This window comes from Asterias rubens, chromosome 17 (genome assembly GCF_902459465.1).
Source record: "Asterias rubens chromosome 17, eAstRub1.3, whole genome shotgun sequence".
Taxonomy (NCBI): Eukaryota; Metazoa; Echinodermata; class Asteroidea; order Forcipulatida; family Asteriidae; genus Asterias; species Asterias rubens.
The window spans coordinates 3,278,110-3,300,030 of NC_047078.1; the positions used below are offsets into that span (position 1 = coordinate 3,278,110).

Sequence of the window (21,921 nt, forward strand, 5' to 3'; positions counted from 1 at the left end):
GTTCGTCCTGGAAAAAAAAACACCACTGGGGTCGACCCAGGGAAGCTGAACGAACGCACCCATTTTGTCCAGTCCCTTTGAGCCAGCCTCACAACCACTCGATGGATGTAGCGCCCTCTACCGGTGAATAATACAAAAACCAGCGTCGTCATGCAAATTTATATTTGTTGCATATTGCTTGTTACTGGTATTCAGCTGTTGTTTGCTTTATCTCTTAGTTGGTAGTCCTGTTTTTATCAAGGAAGAAATTTCACGCTTAGCAAATTTGTGTGCTTAGCAGCTCTATTAAATTGGGCCCTGTGTGTCTCAAAAAATATATACACTTGTTAAACTGCTGCCGAATAAAAAAAATACATTTATGTATGGATAGCTTGTGGACTCAACTTTCATGTGACACCAAAAAGTCAGAAAAACAACTCATGCTTGGCTGAGCACTGCTCATTTTTGTAAAGGAATTGAAAGTTAGGCTGCGGATGAATTAGCCTGCCTTTGTGAGAGGAAAGTCCTTTGGAGCTTGCAAAATTCAGGGTGTTATGGCAAATTCATGATCAATTGTGATCAGTTTGGGTTCGCTGAGTGATTTTTTAAATTTATTATTTTAATTTTTTTTATCATACCATTCATGCATAAGTGAACAGGAAATGCATATAATTTTTTTTTCTTGTAGCATTGTAACTTTCCCTGGTAGACTCAAGTGTTCACGGGATCGAGTCAGGATGGTACAAACTGTACTTTACATCTGTGACTTTGAATAAAAACTTTCACCCCACATTTCAGTAATTGTAAGATTAGCTGAACATCTCATTGATTCACTTAAAAACCAGATGTGGATTAAGTAAACTGATTTTTTAAATTCGGTTTGTTGGAAAACAAAATGTCACAGATGTTGGCTTCTTAAGATCTTAATCTTCAGATAACCCTTTGACTTGAAGTAGCCGACATCTTGGATAGAATCTTGTAAGATACAGAGGGCTTTTTAATTCTTCTCACAAAGGAAGGCTAATTCCGGCGCAGCCTAACCCTTTACAAAATCATGATTTAGCCCCGGAAGTTTTGGTGGCATATGAAAGTTGAGTCCATAAGCTATCCAAACATATAAACCTTTCCCATCAGAATCATATTTTTTTTTATTCTGCAGCCGTCTCAAAAGTGTATATATATTTTTTTGTTTAGACACAAGGTACTTCGCCTGCCACAAGGCCCTGGAATATACATGGTTACTTTGTTTTCGTCATCAAAGACTACTTGGTCTTACAAAACATTGAGAACAAAATCTAACAGAGAACAAACTCCAGTAAATAAGACGTGCTCTTTACAATGTTTTTTTTAAATTATAGTATATCATTATCAAACAGCTCTCCATCGCTCGTTGCCAAGTAAGTTTTTATGCTAACAATTATTCTGAGTAATTACTAATAGTGTCCAGTGCCTTTAACAAGTATGAATCAAAATACAGTTAATTTTGTTTTTATTCCACCGGATTCTTACTTTGATCGTCCGGAAATAATTATTAATTTTTGTTAGAAAACAGCATAATTTTAACTTTCTAAAAAAAAAAAAAAAAAATTATCTGTTAGTAATAACTTTAATGATTGGCTATAATTTTTCTGCTTAATCATCCCTTAATTATTCAACTGCGACTTTGCAGGGGCGACTCTCTGGGGGCGAGCTTCTTAGTGTGCAAGATGACTAGCCAATCTTCCTTTAAAATATGTTTCCGACCATGACAATCACCAAAAACACTCGTACAGCACAAAACTGCCCAAATTGCCCAATCCAAGGCAACGTGTCCCTAAGTGTAAATACCTGCAGTTTGTCAACCTAATTGTTACTATTATTATTATTATCACTGGTTTATTAAAAAAAAACAATCAAACTTGGCAGCCAGAGGCTGAAATTCGTCTTAAATTACAGGGCATAAGAAAATATATATACTATTTTTAAAAATTACAGAAAAACATAACGAGATATAAAAATAATCATTTAAGTACAATATTACAAAATACATGATATTCAAAGACTAAAACTGTAACTAAGATTGTATCTTCATCGGGAAAAAAAACTGGTTCAAAATATCACCTTTGCGTAAACGGTTTTTTTTTCTACTTAAATTTCTAAATTGCCTTTAACAAGTATGAATCAAAATACAGTTAATTGTTTTTTTTTTATTCCACCGGATTCTTACTTTGTTCGTCCGGAAATAATTATTAATTTTTGTAAGAAAACAGCATAATTTTAACTTTCAAAGTTTGCTTTATTATATTTAGTTATACAAATTGCCCAATCTAAGGCAACGTGTCCCTTAGTGTAAGTAAAGCCCGCAGTTTGTCAACCTAATGATACTATTATTATTATTATCACTGGTTTATTAAAAAAAACAATCAAACTTGGCAGCCAGAGGCTGAAATTCGTCTTAAATTACAGGGCATAAGAAAATATATATACTATTTTTAAAAATTACAGAAAAACATAACGAGATATAAAAATAATCATTTAAGTACAATTACAAAATACATGATATTCAAAGACTAAAACTGTAACTAAGATTGTATCTTCATCGGGAAAAAAAACTGTTTCAAAATATCACCTTTGCGTAAACGTTTGTTTTTTTCTACTTGTACATGTATGTGTCTGCAAATTAAAAAACTAATTTGACGGTATTGGCCTCGGCGTTGGCCTCGGACAACTTGGCCCTTCTGTCATGTCCTTAGGAAAGCGGACTTTACCTTCAGCGGTCTGACCATGCTTTGGGAACGGTGGGTTGTTTGAGGCTTCGGCAAAGTCACCATTAATGTAATCCGCTGTAGGAGTAACGACAAACGTGTAACCTTCGGCATCTTCCGAACCCTGTCCTGCTTTTGATAGCTTGACATAAGATGCCCTGAACTCCTTGTAAAAAGTGTCCTCATCTGTACTTTCATCGTCAATTTCTTGTATGATCTTCTTGGAGTCCTGATGGTTTTCGAGGGAAGGTTCCTTAACCGAAGGCTCACTCGTGGTAGGCCTGCAGTTATATTCGCCTTTGCTTTCAGGTTTTACTATGGAAGCCGATTCAGTCGGTCGTGGGGGCTCCTGCGCTGTAGGCTTGTTTGGGGAATGGTTCGGGGTAAGCTCAAAATGTTTTCCGTATACGCTTTCAGGCTCTACTTGATTGGAAGACGTTTGCTTTATCGATCGTGGAGGCCTTATTGGTGGAGGATTTGGTAAGGCCTGCTGTGGCTGAACTGTTGCCTGTGGCAATTCTGCGTATATGTCGTAGTCTACATCTCTACCAGGGTTGTGGTGGTTAGCATGCGGAGGAATTGGTGGAGGTTGTTGTGGCCGAACTGCGGACTGTTCTTCATATGGGTATTGGTAGTCGTGATCAACGTTGATGTAGTGAGCTCCATAGTGCTCCTGAGGAATCGGTGGTGGTTGAGGGGGCAACTCAGGGGGCAACTCAGCCGAGCGATGAGGATGTTGTGTGCCATGGTACCATGTTGGATATCCCCTATGTATGTCGTTACACGATCCGATACAGTAATTAGGTCCGCCACCTAACATGTCTTCCTCCTGCCTTGGCGCTTTTGTATTTCTTTTCTTAAAGAGGCTGAGCAGTCCCGATCCCTTAGACCTCGGTTTCTCAACTTCAACGGTTACTTTGAGGTTACTGTTAGGGTTTTTGTACGTCATCTTGCCTTTACATGGATACATCCCTGTCGGTAAAACAAAAGTATTTATATATTCTATCAGCAATTAGCTTCATGTTGCTCGAACTCGCTTGGCCAGTTTACGGGGGCAGAGCCTTTCCAATCATAGCACCACGACTTTAGAAATAACTTCCGGAAGACAATTGCACAGCATAAAAAACATTTTTTATATAGCGCTTTTCACACCCGGAGGGCTAGGGCGTCTCAAAGCGCGTTCAGCATTATAACCACGGGTCACTGGGCCTTAATTCATTCCTTATACCATCACAGCTCCCTAAGTGGCCGGCAGCCTATGCAAAATAATATGCGCTACACGGTTAAATCAATCACAAGAACCAACTATGCCTTCACAGGTACCCATTTACCCCTTGGTGGAGAGAAGCAACTATTATTATAGTTAAGTGTTTTGCTCAGGGACATAAGTGTCACGACGGGGATTTAAACCTCTGCTGAACTTGAGTTCGGTGCTCCTATCCGCTCAGCCACGACACCCTACATCACACATGACTCTCTTCCATCAAGCAGTGTATAATTCTTAAGTAAAATATTATGCTTTATGTAGGCTATACTTCATATTTTTTAAATATAGAATCATCTAATCTGGTAGGTTAAAAATGGAGAGTCATGGAAATAGCTCCCCCTTTTTTATCGAGATGATGTCATATAGTTGACTCTGCCCGGAGCATAGTCAACCGACTATAGACCTTATGCACATGACGTCATTTCAGTACGGCGCCCCCGCATTGAGGTCAAAAGGAGGTTGTTCATTGGCCAATCTACGTGCGTTTCAATTGTTTCGTCACCGTTTGACCTCAAAGATGGCGGCTGGATGACGTCAATGTACATGTATAAGGTCTATTGATTCGGTTGTTGGTGTATATAAAAGAAATATTGATTGCTTATAATCGGGGCACAGTTAAAATTATAGGCCCTCTGTGATGTCAAAACAATGGCTATGTCCTCAGCTTCGCTTCGGGCCTATAGTCATGCTTTTGACACCACCTCGGGCCTATAATTTTAACTGTGCCTCTCATCAGCAGTCAATATTTTCATAATAACACTCATCAGAGTGTGGGTTTGAATCCCAGTCGTGACACCGGTGTCCTTTAGCAAGACACTTAACCATGATGCTTCGTCCTTTGGATGGGACGGTAAAGCTGTTGGTCTCGTGTGTTGTGTATTGCACGTAAAATAACCCAGTCACATATCAAACTTTTATGCCATTTCCCTTCATAACAATGTATGGGTGCAAAAGCGAAAGCGAAAGCGAAGCAGACTTTGGTGACGCAATCATCGATATGTCTTTTTTCTTCTCTTCTTTTCCGGAACGCATTAGCTTTAGCATGACTTAAGAACTGTGATTTTTGAAATTACTTTATATAGGCCTATGCACATCTCAAAAAGTAAAGCATTTCATGGAACAATATTTCAAGAGAAACCCTGTAAGTTATTTGTAAATATGTGAACTTTTAATTTAGTTTTTTTTTTTGTTCCGAAAGTGTCCAATGGCTTTAAGTATAATATCCCGATGCAAATTTCCATCTATTATAATGGTTTCGGTATCTACAAATAGTATAGGATTCGAACTGCCTTTAGCTACCGGCCAATCTCGGTGGTCTTCTAGATGGTAAGACACTGCTCTAGAATTGATTGCAAAGGTCGTGGGTTCGAATCCCACCCCAGTAATATGCCTGTGATTTTGTTCTCAGAGCTCGGAAAATAATTTTTACCAGACAAATCGCAATCAATTTTGTAAAGGGTCGAAAGGCACCAAAACAGGTATGGTAAAACCTTATTATAAGCCCCAGGTCAAAACGATCAGCTCTTCGTTATCAACAATTTATTTTACAGTTTATTTTTAATGTCGCATATAGGCTACATGTACTAACAATGTCAAACAAAAATGTGTTTACTGTGCAGAGAGTAACAATCGTTTCGCGGAAGACTGGGTAGCTGTCCTTGAGTATTTCCATACAGAAATTCATGGTCCTATTGAAAGCACACCTTCCCATATAATCCCGTTAGTGTGCATTGTATACGAGCTTCCGTAGCATGCAGAGGGAAATTCCCCTCGATGTCCCCTTGAAATTCCCCGATGATGTCAGCACATTGTGTTGCAATACGGAAATTTATGCAAACGAATGAAATAATGTTTTGCGTTTCCACCGCTGCCTTTTTTTGCTTTTCTCCTTTTTTTTCTCTTTTCATTTCCATAAAAAACGAGAGTGACGTTTGTGTGGACATTCAAGTTTGCAGAGATTTTAAGTGGAGTTTTGTTGGCCTTAAAGACACTATTGGTTATTGTCAAAGACTAGTCTTCACAGTTGGTGTATATCAACCATAGAGCAAGGAGCAGATCTCAAAATACGCATAAAATAACAAACCTGTGAAAATTTTAGCTCAATTGGTGGTCGAAGTTGCGAAATAATAATGATAGAAAACAAAACACCATTTGTCACACGAAGTTGTGTGCTTTAAGATGCTTGGTTTCGAGACCTCAAGTTCTAAATCTGAGGTCTCGAAATCAAATTCTGTGATCGGCTCCAGGGCATAAAGACCGAATTCATGGGACGGGGAGATTTCACAAATATCTAAAGATTAATTATATCTTTAAAAGCTTTGGACACTATTGGTAATGACTCAAAATAATAATTAACATAAAACCTTATTTGGTAACGAGTAATGGGGAGCTGTTGGTAGTATAAAACATTGTGAGAAACGGCTCCCTCTGAAGTAACATAGTTTTCGAGAAAGAAGTAGTTTTCCACGAATTTTATTTCGAGACCTTATCAGTTTTAGAATATGAGGTCTTGAAATCAAGCATCTGAAAACACACAACTTGGAGTGACAAGGGTGCTTTTTCTTTCATTATTATCTCGCAACTTCGACGACCGATTGAGCTCAAATTTGTACTGGTATGTTGAGATAAACCAAGTGAGAAGACTGGCAAAGTGTCTTTAACTGCACATCAATCGTAGTTGCCAAGTAAAGTGTGACGTCACAATAAAAATCACTGCGGTAATACTGACAATTTGTCTTGCGATGAATTTTATTGCTTTGTAAAATCGGCCTAAGCAAGTAAAGGGCACCAACAAGCTCTTAAAACTTGTTCTGGGTGTGCCCTTAACTTGACCAGTTCAGGCATGGTGAGTATTAAAGACACTGGACACTATCGGTAATTGTCAAAGACCAGTCATTTCACTTGGCGTATCTCAACTCATGCATAAAATAACGAACCTGTGAACATTTCAGCTCAATTGGTCGTTGAAGTTGGGAGATAATAATGAACGAAAAAACACCCTTGTCACACGAAGTTGTGTGCGTTTAGATAGTTGATCTCGAGACCTCAAAATCTAAATCTGAGGTCTCGAAATCAAATTCGTGGAAAATGACTTCTTTCTCGAAAACTATGTCACTTCAGAGGGAGCCGTTTCTCACAATGTTTACTATCAACCTCTCCCAGCTCGTCACCAAGTAAGGTTTTATGCCAATCATTATTTTGAGTAATTACCAATAGTGTCCACTGCCTTTAACTATCCATGAAAAAAAAAAAGGAAAAGAGAAAACCGGGTAAGAAAAAATTAAGAGGAACAGATATTACTCCCATACTTTTGTTCAAAGAAAGTGAGGGAATAAAAAGATGAACATCAAAAACAAGAGCAAAAAGAGGAAATCATCTGAAAAGAAGATTGTCTCACATACAGTAATAATAAAGGACTCGGGTACTTTTAATGTCCATAGATTTACATTAAACTGACAGGGCTTGAAGATAATGATAGTGGAAAGCTTCCCTTCAAATATTACTAGCTGAGGTTGTGTAGTTTTTGAGAAATGAGTAAAACAAGTCACAAAATAACTTTCTCATGAGACGAAAATTATTTTAGCATGTAAAATCCCAATAACCAGTTATGATATTATACCAAAACCATAGCATAACTGGTTAATACGTTTTTACATGCTAAAACTTATACGAAAATTATTTGTTTTAATCATTTCGTAAAAACTACAGCACCTCAGTTAGTAAAATTTCAAGGGAAGCTTTCTACTATCATAATCTTCGAACTGTGTAAGTTTAATGTAAATCTGTGGACATTGTGTTTTTTGTTAGGAAAAAGTACATTATACCCTTTAAGTAATTGACCAGCAACCACCCAATACCCCGAGAAGCTGCATGTATTCTTCTTCAGATCTACACACTTATTTTTATTTTGCAGGAACAAAACAAAAGCGTAGCCGGGTCGTGGCTATAGCAATACTTGTTTTTTATTTGCAAACTTATTGCTTGACTTGTGCACTGTACATGTTTGGTAACTGTCAAAGACCAGTGCTCTCACTTGGTGTATCCTATCAAAACCATAAAATAACAAGCCTGTGAAAATTTGGGCTCAATTGGTGGCCTCAAAGTTGCGAGAAAATGATGACAGAAAAAAACACCCATGTTGGACGAATTTGTGTGTTTTCAGCTAGTAATAAAAGACTTCTGTAGCTAGAAGTCTTTTACTATTTTATTGAGAAATTATCTCTTTCTCAAAAACTACGTTACTTCACAGGGGGTTGTTTCCCACAATGTTTTATATACTATCAGCAGCTCTCCAATGCTCGTTACCAAGTCAGTTTTTAAGTTAATATCTGTTTTGAGTAGTTACCTAACGTGTACCTTCCCTTTAATTGAAAGAGACAGTGCCACGACTTGAATTGTTTGAGATTAGGGGCTGATCAGCATGGTCTTCTTAGAACGGTGTAGGCTTAAATTGAAGACCACTACCGTCCCGTTTGAAACCCATGATGGAGGTTGTTTAAAGGAACACGTTTCCTCGGATCGGTCGAGTTGGTTTTCCTTTTACCTCGTCGACTAACACGGTCGGCCATTCATGGGAGTCAAATTTTTGCTTCCATAATGACCGACCGTGTTAGTTCGCAAAGGAAAACCACGCAAATTCGAGGCAAATTTGTGTGAATCATTGTATTCTACTTTTAAATTATCTTTCTAACCATTTTTTTTTAACGGTTACAAACGCTTTTCAAAGACCAACTCGACCGATCCAAGGCAACGTGTTCCTTTAAGAAAATAATATGTATATCTCACCTGCAAATGGTGCCATTTCCGCCATTTCCATATTGCTTAGTGGTGGTGCTTCAGTATCCTAAGAAATGAAAAGAAAAAACGTTTGCATATTCAGGCTTTTCCTGGTCTGCGTGCTGTGCGCACCAAATCTGACGATCGAATGGTACAAAGTGTAGAGTGTTGACAAAGGTTACATTCAAGTACTAAAATAAATATTGACATGACGTTATCAGTGCGTTACCTGGTGTGGCGGGGATTCAGTTAGTCTTGGTTCAAGACTCTCCTGGATTTGTAACAAGAGAGCGCGCTATCACCCCAACGCGCTATCAACCACGAATCGCTATCACAGGAGAGTCTTGGCACATTCGTTAAATCTCCCCCCAAAATCGGGGGGAAACATAATGCGCGTGCGTAGGTTTCCCGCAGAGCCCGCCCCTTTTTTTTTGGGGGGGGGGGGAGATTTAACGAATGTGCCAAGACTCTCCTGTGATAGCGGTTCTCGAGTGATAGTGGTTCGTGGTTGATAGCGCGTTGGGGGTGATAGCGCGCCCTGTTGTGACAAATCCAGGAGAGTCTTGAACCAAGACTAGGATTCAGTAGGAAGCACACAATGGTACAAGGTTGAGTGCTGATATCCAAACAGAATTTGCTTTACAGTACCCAATGCATCTCTGCCAGACAACATCACATCATACGGGTACTCCAGTAACTATATAAACTTTACACTGCTTCGCCGACAAACACTTTCTCCTTTTCTGATCTTTCGGGTCTTCAAAAGTTTTGCCAGGATTGGGCGCATCTCACAGCCTTTTCGTTTGCTGCCGTCAGGTTGGTCGTCAAGGCAGGCACTGCTCATCAGGGGCTGGTATTAGGTGTGGTATAGATTGGGGTGAGTGGCAGGGTCATATTTGGTGCCGTTATCATGTGATATACAGCCACTCCTTCATGCATCGTCTCTACTGTAAACTATTTCAATGATGGCAAACCGCTCGCTGTTCGGAATAACACGAGAGGTGTTAAAGGATTTGACTACCTGTAAACTTTGTTTTGAGGAATACGACGAAGTTGAACGCCAAGCCAAATATTTACCGTGCCTGCATAGCTTTTGCCTGTTTTGCCTCGTCGAACACGCCAAGGGTGAGAGGGTATTTAAGTGTCCAATGTGTAGGCGTTCTACGAACGTTCCAGAGAATGGAGTTCGCGGGCTTCCAGATAACTTCATAGTCGGAACTTTAACGGATCTTCAGCCCGTGGTTAATAACGCTGACCCATCTACGATCCTTAGATGTGGCTCGTGCACAGATGAGGAGAATGTATCCGCAGTCGGGTTCTGTTTGGCATGCCAGGCATTTCTGTGCCGCACATGTAAGGAGGCCCATTCGAGAATGCGAGCATTCGATGGCCACGAGGTTAAAACAATGGAGCAGTTGCAGAATCCATCAACGCCGCCACAGCAAGGGTCGTACTGCGATCAGCACAAACGTGAGCGTCTGACTCTATTTTGCACCGGTGCGAAGTGTCAGAAGGTTCTATGTATACTCTGTGCTCAAACACGACACCAGGGTCAGGATCACCCCACCGTCGAACTCGCCGTGAGGTCTGCCGAGGTAATGAGGGATATGAACAACCTTGTCGAGCAAGCCCGTCATAAAGCAACCCTTGTACGAGAAATATCCGGGAAAATCAACACAGAGATTAACCGAACGAGTCGTTTGTACGAGGAAAGCGCAAACGCCGTCAATCGTTTTTTTGAGGCACTTCAAGAGAAGCTCAAAGAGAGGGTAACCAATGCAAATATCTTCCAAAATCAGGTTTGTGTTGATCGCACCAATCTTCTTCGTCGACAGACAGACCGGGCCGAATCCATTATCTCCCAGTTTGAGTCTGCTTGCCAATTTGCCGAGACAGCTTGCGGTACGGGAAATCCAGTGCACCTCCTCTGGGCTAAGGAGCAGGTCTTTGCGAAACTTGAGGAGCTGATCAACTTAAACCTCGCCAAGCATATTCCATTCCAACCGACAAGTGAAGACGTCTTCAAGTCATTAACAGCAGACCAAGAATGGGCCCTAGAAGAGTTTGAGAAGATCTTCCAGCGCCTCGGGATTTTTACAAAGTCCATCTGTAACTATGATTTTGAGGTTGATTTAGCAGAAGGAAAAACATTTTCTCTCATCACCGAAGCTTTGCAAGTGGTCCGTTTGCGTTTATCAGACAAACCCGGCCAGTCATTGGAGAATCTTATTGATCGTCTAGATGCGTTCATCGTGTCCCCAGATGGTAACAGCACAGATTGCGCCATTTTAAGAATGAGTGACACCGACATACAGGGATGTGAGGTGCAAGTCCAGCCGATGGTTTCGGGGACACACAAATTAAACATCAGTGTTTCCGGGGTACCCATCAAACACAGCCCCTTCTTCCTCGAGGTCGCAGATGGTCCTCCCCAAGAGCCTACCGCCCAGGAGGAAATCTCAAGTGATGTGACTTGGAACCAGAAGGAGATCTCTACTGATGTGACTTGGAACCCTGACGTCTTTGCGGGACGTGAGCACACAATCTTTGTCAAGCTCCACGGCATCCGAGAAGGTCAAAGGTTAACTGCAAGATACTATATGCAGGAGGACCAGAGCACGAATGGCCTTGAAAACGACAATGATGACGAGCCCATTGAAGATGTCACACATCAAGACGTTGGAACTGACGCAAGAATTACATCAACTGCAGATGAAGGAACATTCCGGGTTGCTTTCACTCCTTCTCAAGCTGGCAGGCTGATCATGTCGATCTTCCTAGACGACAAACCGATTCCAAACCAACCCTTTCTCGTGAGCGTCGGCCCTCGCCGTCAGACCTCGCCGTATTCCGCCTCAATCCGCTTTGCTCAGATGGGGAGGCACACGGGGCGTATTGCAGTACTGGACATGCCTTATTCTATTGTCGTCTCAATGCATGACTACAAGAGACCACTTCGCACTGGAGGCCGAAGCATCATCGCGACCATCGCCTCGGGAACATCCCATCAAATACAATGCGTCGCCAGGGACATCCAAAACGGCAGGTATTTAATTACCCTTTCATTAATTTTTTTGATTTCATTGGATGGGTTGCAAATAGCGTCATTGACCGCCTTTAATTGATATTAATAAACATTGGACGCGCTGCGCATCTCTCCTCAGCCAATAGTAGCCTTGAACTCGTGCACATTTTATCAAAGATGTTGGTCACTGACGTCATGCGCAACCCATCAATTGCCAGCCATACAATTATACAATAAAAATAAAACTGAATTATTCGGTCAGACAGAACCTGTTTGTTTGTTTGTTGTTTGTTTGTTTGTTTGTTTGTTTGTTTGTTTGTTTGTTTGTTTGTTTGTTTGCAAAACGCAGCTCAGCATAACAAAAGTATGCTTAGAATAAGACTACCAGCTTAACTGCACTGTCACACATACCATAGGTGAGTGTGGTTTCCTGTTCATTTCAAACCATCAAACCACAATTTTCTGCTTAAGCAGCTCCATGAAACTAGGCCCTAGATGCATCAACGACCAAACCAGTCCCGAATCACTAACAAGCACTGAGCACTTAACTCATGACACTTTTGCATTCCCTTTTGTTTCCTTTTTAATTTGTGTCCAACACCCATTTTAATGCTGCTTTCAATTCACCGTTCCCGTTTGTTTGTTCCTTTTGTTAATTTAATGTTATTGTAGGCGAAATTCTCGTAGCCTTTGACTTTTTATTTCGTATAAAATAAACCAACGTTGAAAGTTGAATGTAATTGAATTTTCCAGCTACAACATTGAGTTCATACCACGGTCTTTGGGCTCTCACACTCTGGAAATAACAGTAGATGGACAATATCTGGACATAAACCCGAAGAGTTTTACCGTATCACGCTATCTACCCTTTGGAAATCCTCGTTGCGGCTATATTAGCCCGACCGGGATCGCCGTTGATAAAGAAAGGTATGGTAAAAGAGATTGCGAGGTTTAGCTGCACGTTACGCGAGCAAATACGTGGACGTGAACGTCAAAAAAAGGTGTTGTTTCTGGGTGACACCGCAAATTTAAAGTCACCTGGAAATATACTTTTTTTTCTTGAAACATAAGAGTATATTATGTTTCTGAACGATAACATTTTTTTTTGAGTAATTGTTTTTATCGATGTATAATATGTAAAAAAAAAAATAATAAAGTTGTGTTGGGGGTGACTCCGCCTACCCCTTTTGTGACGTCAATCGAGGCAGACTTTGCCTCGATCGAACATCGAACACACGTACGTGCAACATACATTCAAGTCCTGGTCGTGAGTTTGTACGTTTCGAAAAAATAAATTTCTCTTGTATTTTTCCGCTGCTGGATGCAGCAAAACAACTAAAGATGGGGTCAGTTTGCAAGTCTTTTCCAGCGCTGCGCAGCAAACACTTCGAGCCGTCGTGCTTCAAGAATCCGGAATACACTACACATTTTGACATGAAGAGAAAAGTTCTTTTCTAAAAGACGCCATCCCAACAATTTGTCCAGCTAGTGGGGAGGTCAAAGAAGACGTAACGAACCTAAAGGAGCATTTGCCTAACGGAAAAATCAGGTATTTTTTCAACTTTGAGGGCATGTTTTAATAGCTTGCGCCAAGCGTCACTATCTTGTGTTGGCACGCACTGCATGCGATTCATCGCGCCTCGAATGACGTCACAAACAGCGCCCTCTCGGGTCGGGCTTATTTTCAAATTTGTAAATAACATGGAAACTAATTTGTTTAAACCTTAGTTAATTGTTTATTCATATTCCACTCATCAAAACACATAGTTTAGTGACAAAAGCTTCTTTTGACAAAAAATCACTTCCAGGTGACTTTAAACTTATTGAGTGCTCACGTATGACGTCTGCGCGGACGTACGTACCTGACGTGAAAAAATGGTAACTTCACGTATGCTAAAAATAGGAAATTTTAATAATGTTTTTGACGTTCACGTTCACTTTCACGCGGAACGTGCAGCAATCCCTACATTCCTACACGCTACACGCAGCAAACAGTACATGGCAACCAATGTACTTACCCATGGCAACCATTAATTTCGTAATTTACTCTGGTTTATTCAATACGAGGTAGGGAGCTACAAAAGAATAGCTAATTTGACCACGGCGTTCACACTTTTACAAGAATACAAATGTGTTTAATACCAGGTAAATTTCCATTGATTACGTAGTTCTGAGCATGCACACATCAATAAAAACAATGAATTTTGCCCTGTAAGTCTGTTGCCACCAAGCGTCCTAAAGGTCCCCCATTAAAACTGTTGCAAAATTCGGGAAAATTAAGTAATGCTATTCATTTTGGTTTTACCCATACACCGATGTGTTTATACTGTTAGCACTATACCCGGTCCTTACCCGTGTTCTGTGAAAAAAATCACAGGCATATTACTCGGGCGGGATTCGAGCCCACGACCTTTGAAATTCTAGAGCAGTGTCATACCAACACTACCACCGAGATTGCACGGTGTCTAGAGGCAGTCCGAATTCTTTGTTTTTGCAGCGGGTCCTGCAAACGATTTAAAGTCACCTGGAAATAGGATTTTTTTTCTTTCAAACATAAGAGTACATGCTTACGAACAATAAAACAATTTTTTTAGTAATTGTTTGTCACGATTTATATGTTTAAAAAACATATAAAGTTGTTTGGGGGCTGACTCCGCCTACCCCTTTTGTGACGTCAATCGAGGCAGACTTTGCCTGCAATGCGTATAGTTATCACACGTGTAAAGTACATGTACGTCCAAGTCGTGAGTTGGTACATTTCAAAAAGTGTTTTTCTGCATTCAGCAGCAATACACCTGGTCGGCATTGCCGGAAAAAAACGTGTTTTTTTTTTTTTTTTTTTTTAAACGTACAAACTCACGACTTGGTCCGTACATGTACTTTGCAATTGTGTTTACTCTACGCATTACAGGCAAAGTCTGCCTCGATTGACGTCACGAACAGCGCCCTCTCGGGTCGGGGTCTACTCTTAAATTTGTAAATAACATAAGAACTGATTTTTTAAAACCTTAGTTAACTGTTTATTCACATTCCACTCATCAAAACACATATATTAGTGACAAAAGCTTTATTTTGAAAAAAATACCACTTCCAGGTGACTTTAATTGATATTAAATAATGCTCTTATGTTCGCTCAAACCCAATCAGGAATTTTGTCCTAGTCGCAGACGGCCGACAGTCCTGCATCCATCGCCTAGACTTGGATGGCAATGATGCTTTACAACATATCGCCATCTCAACCAAGAGGTCCGTGCAAATTGCCACGAGCAAGCTTGGCAGACTAGTGATGCTGATACCGGCGGAAAGCACCGTGATACTACTGTCCGCTTTTACGAAAGATGAAGAGCAAAGGTAACTTAACTTTACTTAAAGACCCTGGACACTGTTGGTAATTGTCAAAGACCAGTCTTTTCACTTGCTGTATCTCAACGTATGCATAAAATAACAAACCCGTGAAAATTTGAGCTCAATTGGTCATCGGAGTTGGGAGAAAATGATGAAAGTAAAAAACACCCTTGTGGGACGAATTTATGTGCTTTCAGATAGGAATAAAATACTTTATCTATTTTAGTGAGAAATTACTCTATTTCAAAATCTATGCTACTTCAGAGGGAGCCGTTTCTCACAATATATATTATCAACAGCTCTCCAATGCTCGTTACCAAGTCAGTTTTTAAGTTAGTATTAGTTTTGAGTGAATACCAAACGTGTACCTTCCCTTTAACATGCATAAAATAACAAGCCTGTGAAAATTTGAGCTCAATCGGTCATCGAAAATTAAAGTTGCGAGATAATAATGAAAGACAAAAAAAAACACCCTTGTCACACGAAGTTGTGTGCTTTCAAATGCTTGCTTCGAGACCTCAAGTTTTAAATCTGAGATATCGAAATCAAATCCGTGGGAAATTACTTCTTTCTCGAAAAGTGCATTACTTCAGAGGGAGCCGTTTCTCACAATGTTGTATACTGTCAACCTCTCCCCATTACTCGTATTCAAGAAAGGTTTTATAGTGATAATTATTTTGAGTAATTACCAGTAGTGTCCACTGCCTTTAAAGAATGTTTCAACTTGAACGAAAACAACTCACGGGGTCCAGTTTCATAGAGCTGCTAAACACAACATGTTAAAGCAAGAACAACACAGGTAATGCTTAGCAGGTTAAGGTTACCAGCCAAAACAAAATCATAATTTATAGCAGTGTTGAGCCACATTTTCTGCTCTAAAAGCAGCTGTATGAAATCGGCCAGGATCTTTGCCGAAATTCATTAAAAAATACTTTTAATCAAACAATAACAAACTTGTGTCTATTAAGCAGATCTTATTGTACTATTAAAAAACAACAATAATAATAACATTCCCCAGTGCTTTTCAGAAAGATTCGCGAAACAATGTTACACCATCACTCGTGTTACGTCAAAATGTTGGAGTTCCGTTTTGTCCATGTATAGAAACTTTGTTGCAAAATGGAGATGTATAAAAGCATAATTGACGTCAAAGTATTGTCATTTTGACGCACGGGTTAACGGCAGAAGTTTTCCTATAATTTGTTGAACCTTATAGGCCGGCCTCCAGGTCGATCTTGCGTCGACAAAAAACAGTCTGCGACTGACTTTTCAGGATCACACTCTGCACCTGATCAGTCAGCGATTATTTACGACCTGCGCGTAACTGCGATGATTTTAAGACAATTTGTAACAGTCGCCGCTCGAAAAAATGAATAGTCACAATTTCAACTTATTAGACGTGACCCCGATGGTCGGGAACCAATTGCAGGCGCACGATTTCTCAGTTGATGTGACCTGAGCATATTTTGTTTGTTGCGGGCGCAAGAAAATCGTAGGTCTACCTGAGACCGGCTTTATAGGTTGTGCAATGCGTTTTCGGGCAAGGTCGTTTAGCCACTGGATTTTTTTACAACATAGACTGGTCCGCTGTGTCAAGGAAACTCCCCACAAATACACCTTAGTCTTCCGCGTAGTAACAATATTGTTTTACACACCTGACCCAACACATGTAAATATTCAAGGGTCCGCCCCCGGAATGGTGAAATACAACAAATTTCTTCATCATACCCAAACAACAAAATATTTTTATTAAGTTGTGGGCGACCTTGACTATTTCTTGTTGAGCGTGTGGTTCTTGAGAAGGATCAGAAGTTTACTCGATATTTCGAACTTTTTTTTTTTCGTCATCAGGAAAATAAAAAAAAAGAGAAATGTGTGTTTTCCCAACAGGTGGTCATGCAGCAGCGAAACCACAACACCAACCAATGTGTTCTGCTCCCAGGATAACAAAGTGATAATTAGCGATTGTAACTCTCAAAAGCTCTTCGTGTACGACAGTCAAGGTGTCATCATTAGTCATATTCAACTACCAGAGGGATCCCTCACGGGCAGTTGCATGAACAACGCGTGCTGCCTACCAAATAATGACGTCATCGTTGCAACCAGCTGTCATCCTTACCGCATTATCCGTTATACCATCGCTGGTACCCTCAAGTATGCGTCAGTCTCGCCTGCCAATGGCGACCAACTGGCAGTTGCTGCGTTGGGTGAGCAAGCAACAATCGTCGTGTCCTCAGCTGGGAAGGTTATGATTCTAGCCCTGCACCCGAATGGTTCATCGACAGTTGTTAGCGAGTTTAAGACGGAGCGAATATACACCAGTCTCGGCTCGACGGCTGATGGGTGTTTCATGGCGTTTGATCCCGGTGAAGGATTTCACCTCGATAAGTACAGTTATCGGGAGTACCCAGACGAAGAGGAGGGGAAAGAAGTACTGGTATAGGATTTGTTAGGAATATTAACAGTAATTATTAAGGAACTGTGAATGTATTCATTTTGGGTTCTATCCATATACACTGTGTGTGCACTTTATACTCCGAGTTCTGTGAAGAAAAACATCACCGGCATATTACTCGGGTGGGATTCGAACCTACGACCTTCGTAATTCTAGAGCAGTGTCATACCAACTATACCACTGAGGTTGCCGGGAAGCTAGAGAGGCAGTTCGAATCCTATGTTTAACCGCGGGTACTGCAACGATCTAACAATTATTTTTTTTAATAATGGCAACAACAAAAAAACCTCTTTGTTATCCCATGGCAACAGATACAAATACATTTTTTCCCTTTTTTTTCGATTTCAAACAAAAAGTGAAATTTTTCCTATTTCCAAGACCACGTTATCATGACACAGTTAACTTTTATGGATGGCTGCATTGAATATATATACAACTAAATATGGGTTCAACCTTTTAATTTCAAATAGGGATGGTTTAATACTTTTTTGACGTAATACAATGTTGTATTTTCGTCAAAGAAGAAAAAGTACACAGCTCATTATGGCATTGCTCCTATTTAATCATCGAATACATTTTGTGAGATTAGACACTTAAAGGCAGTGGACACTATTGGTAATTACTCAAAATAATTATTAGCATAAAACCTTTCTTGGTGACGAGTAATAGGGAGAGGTTGATGGTATAAAACATTGTTAGAAACGGCACCCTCTGAAGTGCCATAGTATTTGAGAAAGAAGTAATTTTCCACGAATTTGATTTCGAGACCTCAGATTTAGAACTAGGGGTCTCGAAAACAACCATCTAAACGCACACACCTTCGTGTGACAAGAATGTTTTTTTTCTTTCATTCATATCTCGCAAGTTCTATGACCGATTGAGCTCAAATTTTCACAGGTTTGTTATTTTATGCATATGTTGATATATACCAACTGTGAAGGCTAGTCTTTGACAATTACCAATAGTGTCCACTACCTTTAAGAATAATATTATCAGTAATTATATAATAGTTGTGGCTATCTAATCTTATTTTGAAAAAGGGCCTTCGTTTATACTTTTGTATTTGCTGAACTTTGGCCCCATGCTAACAAACACGAACAAGAAACACAGGCTGCATTGAATCGATAAAAAAATACCACCGTTGTGCTGGGTTCAACCATCAACTTTTTATATTTTTTTTGTAGAGTGTGAAATACCATTTTTGAGGGACATTGGTCTTATGAAAAAAAAATGGCATGGGAAAATACTTTTGGAGTATTTTAGGTGTATTTAAAGTATGGAGTCATTGTTGGGGGCTATAATCGTCGGCTTCCTCCATGGTTGAATCATGGAGGTAGAAATGTTTTTACCTCCATGGATGAATCCACCACTCTATTCGGAAAATAAAGCTAAAAATCCTATGGAATAATTCAGTATCAAGAATGACAGGTGTTTCAAGCAAAGTACACATTTATTTAAAAATAGCAATCCTTTTAATAACGATTAAATTGCGTGACTCGATAAATAAACAGTTAAAATAGTCTTTTGAAACAACAAACTCTTAAATGATGAAGACAAATAAACTTACAGTTGAACAAAATTCACACAACAGTTGAACAAAATACAAAATAAAATAAACGTTACAATACAGTTTAAGATTATATCTAAACATAGTGAAAAAAAAGGAAACATAGTTCTTTTATAGATGGTAAATTTGCATTGGGGATAAAGAATATTTATTTTGGTTTTACCCATATACACTGATGTGTTAGCAATGTATACTCTGTGAAAGTGATTGTTTTCACATAGCTTGGGAAAGTACTGAGTATTTAGTGCTTATCACATCCGTGTATAATGGTTAAAACCAAAATGAATCTTGTTGTTTGAGTTCGTTTCCATGGCGTTTTAACCACCAATCATTAAACTCAAGTGCACAATACCTGTAGTCCCTTCAAAGAAACAAAGTTCACATATTATTTACAACAGGGTTTACAGAAGGTAATGGTGAAAAATTGTTCCATAAAATACTTTATTTTTGAAAAAACATTAAAACAATTATCAATTCTCGATATCAAGAATTACGGATTTATTTTAAACACATGTCATGACACGGCGGAACGCGCGGAAACAAGGCTGGGGTGACTCTAGTCTTGGTTCAAGACTCTCCTGGATTTGTCACAACAGGACGCGCTATCACCCCCAACGCGCTATCAACCACGAACCTGTGATAGCGGTTTGTGGTTGATAGCGCGTTGGGGGTGATAGCGCGCTTTCTAGTTACAAATCCAGGAGAGTCCTGAACCAAGACTAGGGTGACTCCCGATGACCGATTGAGCCCAAATTTTCACAGGTTTGTTATTTTATATATAAGTTGTTATACACGAAGTGTGGGCCTTTGGACAATACTGTTACCGAAAGTGTCCAATGGCTTTATTTTTAAGACGTTAACAAAACAAGTTGATAACCATTTAAGATGTTATAATAAAACCAGTAAATCAGTTTAATACAAAACGATAACCATTTAAAGGCACTGGACACTATTGGTAATTACTCAAAATAATTTTTAGCACAAACACTTACTTGGAAACAAGCAATAGAGATGTTTTTTTCTTCCATTGTTCTTATCTTGCAATTGCGACGACCAATTGAGTTAAAACTTTCACATAATTTCTTTTCTATGCATTTGTTGAGATACACCAAGTGAGAAGACTGGTCTTTGACAATAATGTCCAGAGTGTAAGACGTTATAATAAAACCAGTTGATAACCATTCAAGACATAACAAAACCAGTGATAATCATTTAAGACATTATAATGACACCAGCTAATAACCTTTCAAGACATTATCATACAATCAGTGATAACCACTCAAGACATTATAATTAAACCAGCTAATAACCATTCGAGATGTTATAATAAAACCAATTGAAAATTATTTAAGACGATATAATAAAACCAGTTGATAACCATTTAAGATATTATAATATAACCAGTCGATAACTGGAGATGCAACTCATTATTCTAGTCATATACCGAGGGGTAACTAATATAGCAATCACACAGTCTTCCAGATGGTCTAGAGGTTTGGGTTGTATTTCGCAACTCAAGGGGTGGACCAATGAATATTTGCACGCGTTGAGTCAGGTTTGTCACACAATATTGTTACTTCACAACAGACTCCGATAACGAGAACCAAAACGATAACGATAAAAATGCACGCCCTTGATTAGTTGAAATGCTCCATGCAGAATACGCACACACCCACACAACCAATCGAGGGCGTGTATTTTTATAGTCATCGTTTTTGTTCTCGTGATCGGGGCCTGTGTGACTCGGCCTTAAGATGGTTTGTGTACAAGTCAATGAGGAATTCTCTAGAGACAGCGGACTAGCCTATGTTGTAAAAACTTCAGCTGGTAAACAACCTTGCCCTTGCCACTCGGCTACTTTGAAATTTGTATTGTTGTGACTGCTTCACCACTAATTGTTTTGGATATTTGAAAAATGTGAACTTTCCTTACTGGGTTTCAATCAGGGCCCAAATTCATAAAAATGAATACTGCTTAGCATTGTTATTTGCTTAGCAAAAAATGAGTGGGGTACCAGTTGCAATAATGTAAACTCTACACCATTATGGTTGGTAACCAGTTTATATTGCTGTGCTTAGCAAAATATGCTTAAAGGCTTTTTGAAATTGGGCCCAGGTGGACAAAAACAGAGCTTTGGAGCCGAAGCTGCGGTTTTGGAAAACGGTAATTTCCTTGATAACAAGGCTGTCAAATATAAGTGCTTGTGTTAATTTAAAATCAAAAAAATTGTGTACATACATTAAGCGTGAGGTCTTGCGATCTCGGTGTTGAAAACACTCCTGGTCCCAGCCTTGGTTTTGGGCTGCTGGCCCTTGGTCTTGGTCTGGGAGAAAAAACACTGTTACTTAGACTCTGGTGTCCATATGAGGTGTCGGTCTTGATTTCAGCACTGTCCAGCCCATGGTCTGCCAAATTCTAGGAAATTCTCTGGTCTCAACTATAACAATGCCAGTTAAGGTGCAGTCATACAGGCCTCGATGGCGAGAACAAAAACGCTACCAATGCGCGCCCTCCATTGGTTGAATGAGCAAGGGCATACTCTGCGTAGAGCAATCCAACTAATATAATGCCTTCTCTTTGCGTCAAGATCGTTTAAATTTTCTTTATCGCTGCAGTGAAACTTGGCCTTCAGCCTCTGATCTACTAGATTCTACGAGATTCAGGGCCAAATTTCAAAAAGCTGCTAGGCAAAACATTTGCTTAGCATGAAATTTCTGCCTCAATGAAAACAGGAGTACCAACCAAATGTCCACATGATTTTCA

At 39.7% G+C, this 21,921-nt stretch overlaps 3 protein-coding genes across 5 annotated transcripts in view; 1 reads left to right on the forward strand and 2 right to left on the reverse strand.

Moving 5' to 3' along the window:
- Window positions 1-1,398: 1,398 nt before the first annotated feature.
- On the reverse strand, window positions 1,399-21,884 carry LOC117301314. Of its 3 annotated transcripts, none has more exons than XM_033785211.1 (3): window positions 21,397-21,884; window positions 8,776-8,833; window positions 1,399-3,695 (listed from the first exon to the last, which is right to left on the reverse strand). In XM_033785211.1, exons 2-3 carry the CDS (start codon window positions 8,804-8,806, stop codon window positions 2,647-2,649), a joined length of 1,080 nt encoding a protein of 359 aa, XP_033641102.1. In that variant the 5' UTR covers window positions 8,807-8,833; window positions 21,397-21,884; the 3' UTR covers window positions 1,399-2,646. The 3 variants fall into 3 exon arrangements, with proteins under 3 accessions (XP_033641102.1, XP_033641100.1, XP_033641101.1); XM_033785209.1 differs by lacking the exon at window positions 21,397-21,884 and adding an exon at window positions 9,479-9,696; XM_033785210.1 differs by lacking the exon at window positions 21,397-21,884 and adding an exon at window positions 9,415-9,569.
- LOC117301312 lies at window positions 9,711-18,253 on the forward strand. Its single transcript, XM_033785207.1, has 4 exons — window positions 9,711-11,812; window positions 12,545-12,718; window positions 14,939-15,142; window positions 17,027-18,253. Exons 1-4 carry the CDS (start codon window positions 9,729-9,731, stop codon window positions 17,577-17,579), a joined length of 3,015 nt encoding a protein of 1,004 aa, XP_033641098.1. The 5' UTR covers window positions 9,711-9,728; the 3' UTR covers window positions 17,580-18,253.
- Window positions 21,398-21,921, reverse strand: part of LOC117301313 (tetratricopeptide repeat protein 12-like) — a 34,658-nt gene continuing 34,134 nt past the window's right edge. The window contains exon 18 of the transcript XR_004520284.1: window positions 21,398-21,481. The gene's annotated coding sequence lies outside the window, so the exon portion shown is untranslated. The remainder of the gene's footprint in view (window positions 21,482-21,921) is intronic.

Excerpts from the sequence above, each read along its gene's own strand:
- LOC117301312 (XM_033785207.1), top strand. The coding sequence starts at position 9,729 with ATGATGGCAAACCGCTCGCTGTTCGGAATAACACGAGAGGTGTTAAAG. Across the intron at positions 12,719-14,938 it reads ATCGCCGTTGATAAAGAAAG|GAATTTTGTCCTAGTCGCAG; the intron begins GTATGGTAAAAG and ends AAACCCAATCAG. Across the intron at positions 15,143-17,026 it reads ACGAAAGATGAAGAGCAAAG|GTGGTCATGCAGCAGCGAAA; the intron begins GTAACTTAACTT and ends TTTTCCCAACAG.
- LOC117301314 (XM_033785209.1), bottom strand. The coding sequence starts at position 9,610 with ATGAGCAGTGCCTGCCTTGACGACCAACCTGACGGCAGCAAACGAAAA. Across the intron at positions 8,834-9,478 it reads GTGTTTGTCGGCGAAGCAGT|GATACTGAAGCACCACCACT; the intron begins GTAAAGTTTATA and ends TTCATTTCTTAG. Across the intron at positions 3,696-8,775 it reads GGAAATGGCACCATTTGCAG|GGATGTATCCATGTAAAGGC; the intron begins GTGAGATATACA and ends TTTTACCGACAG.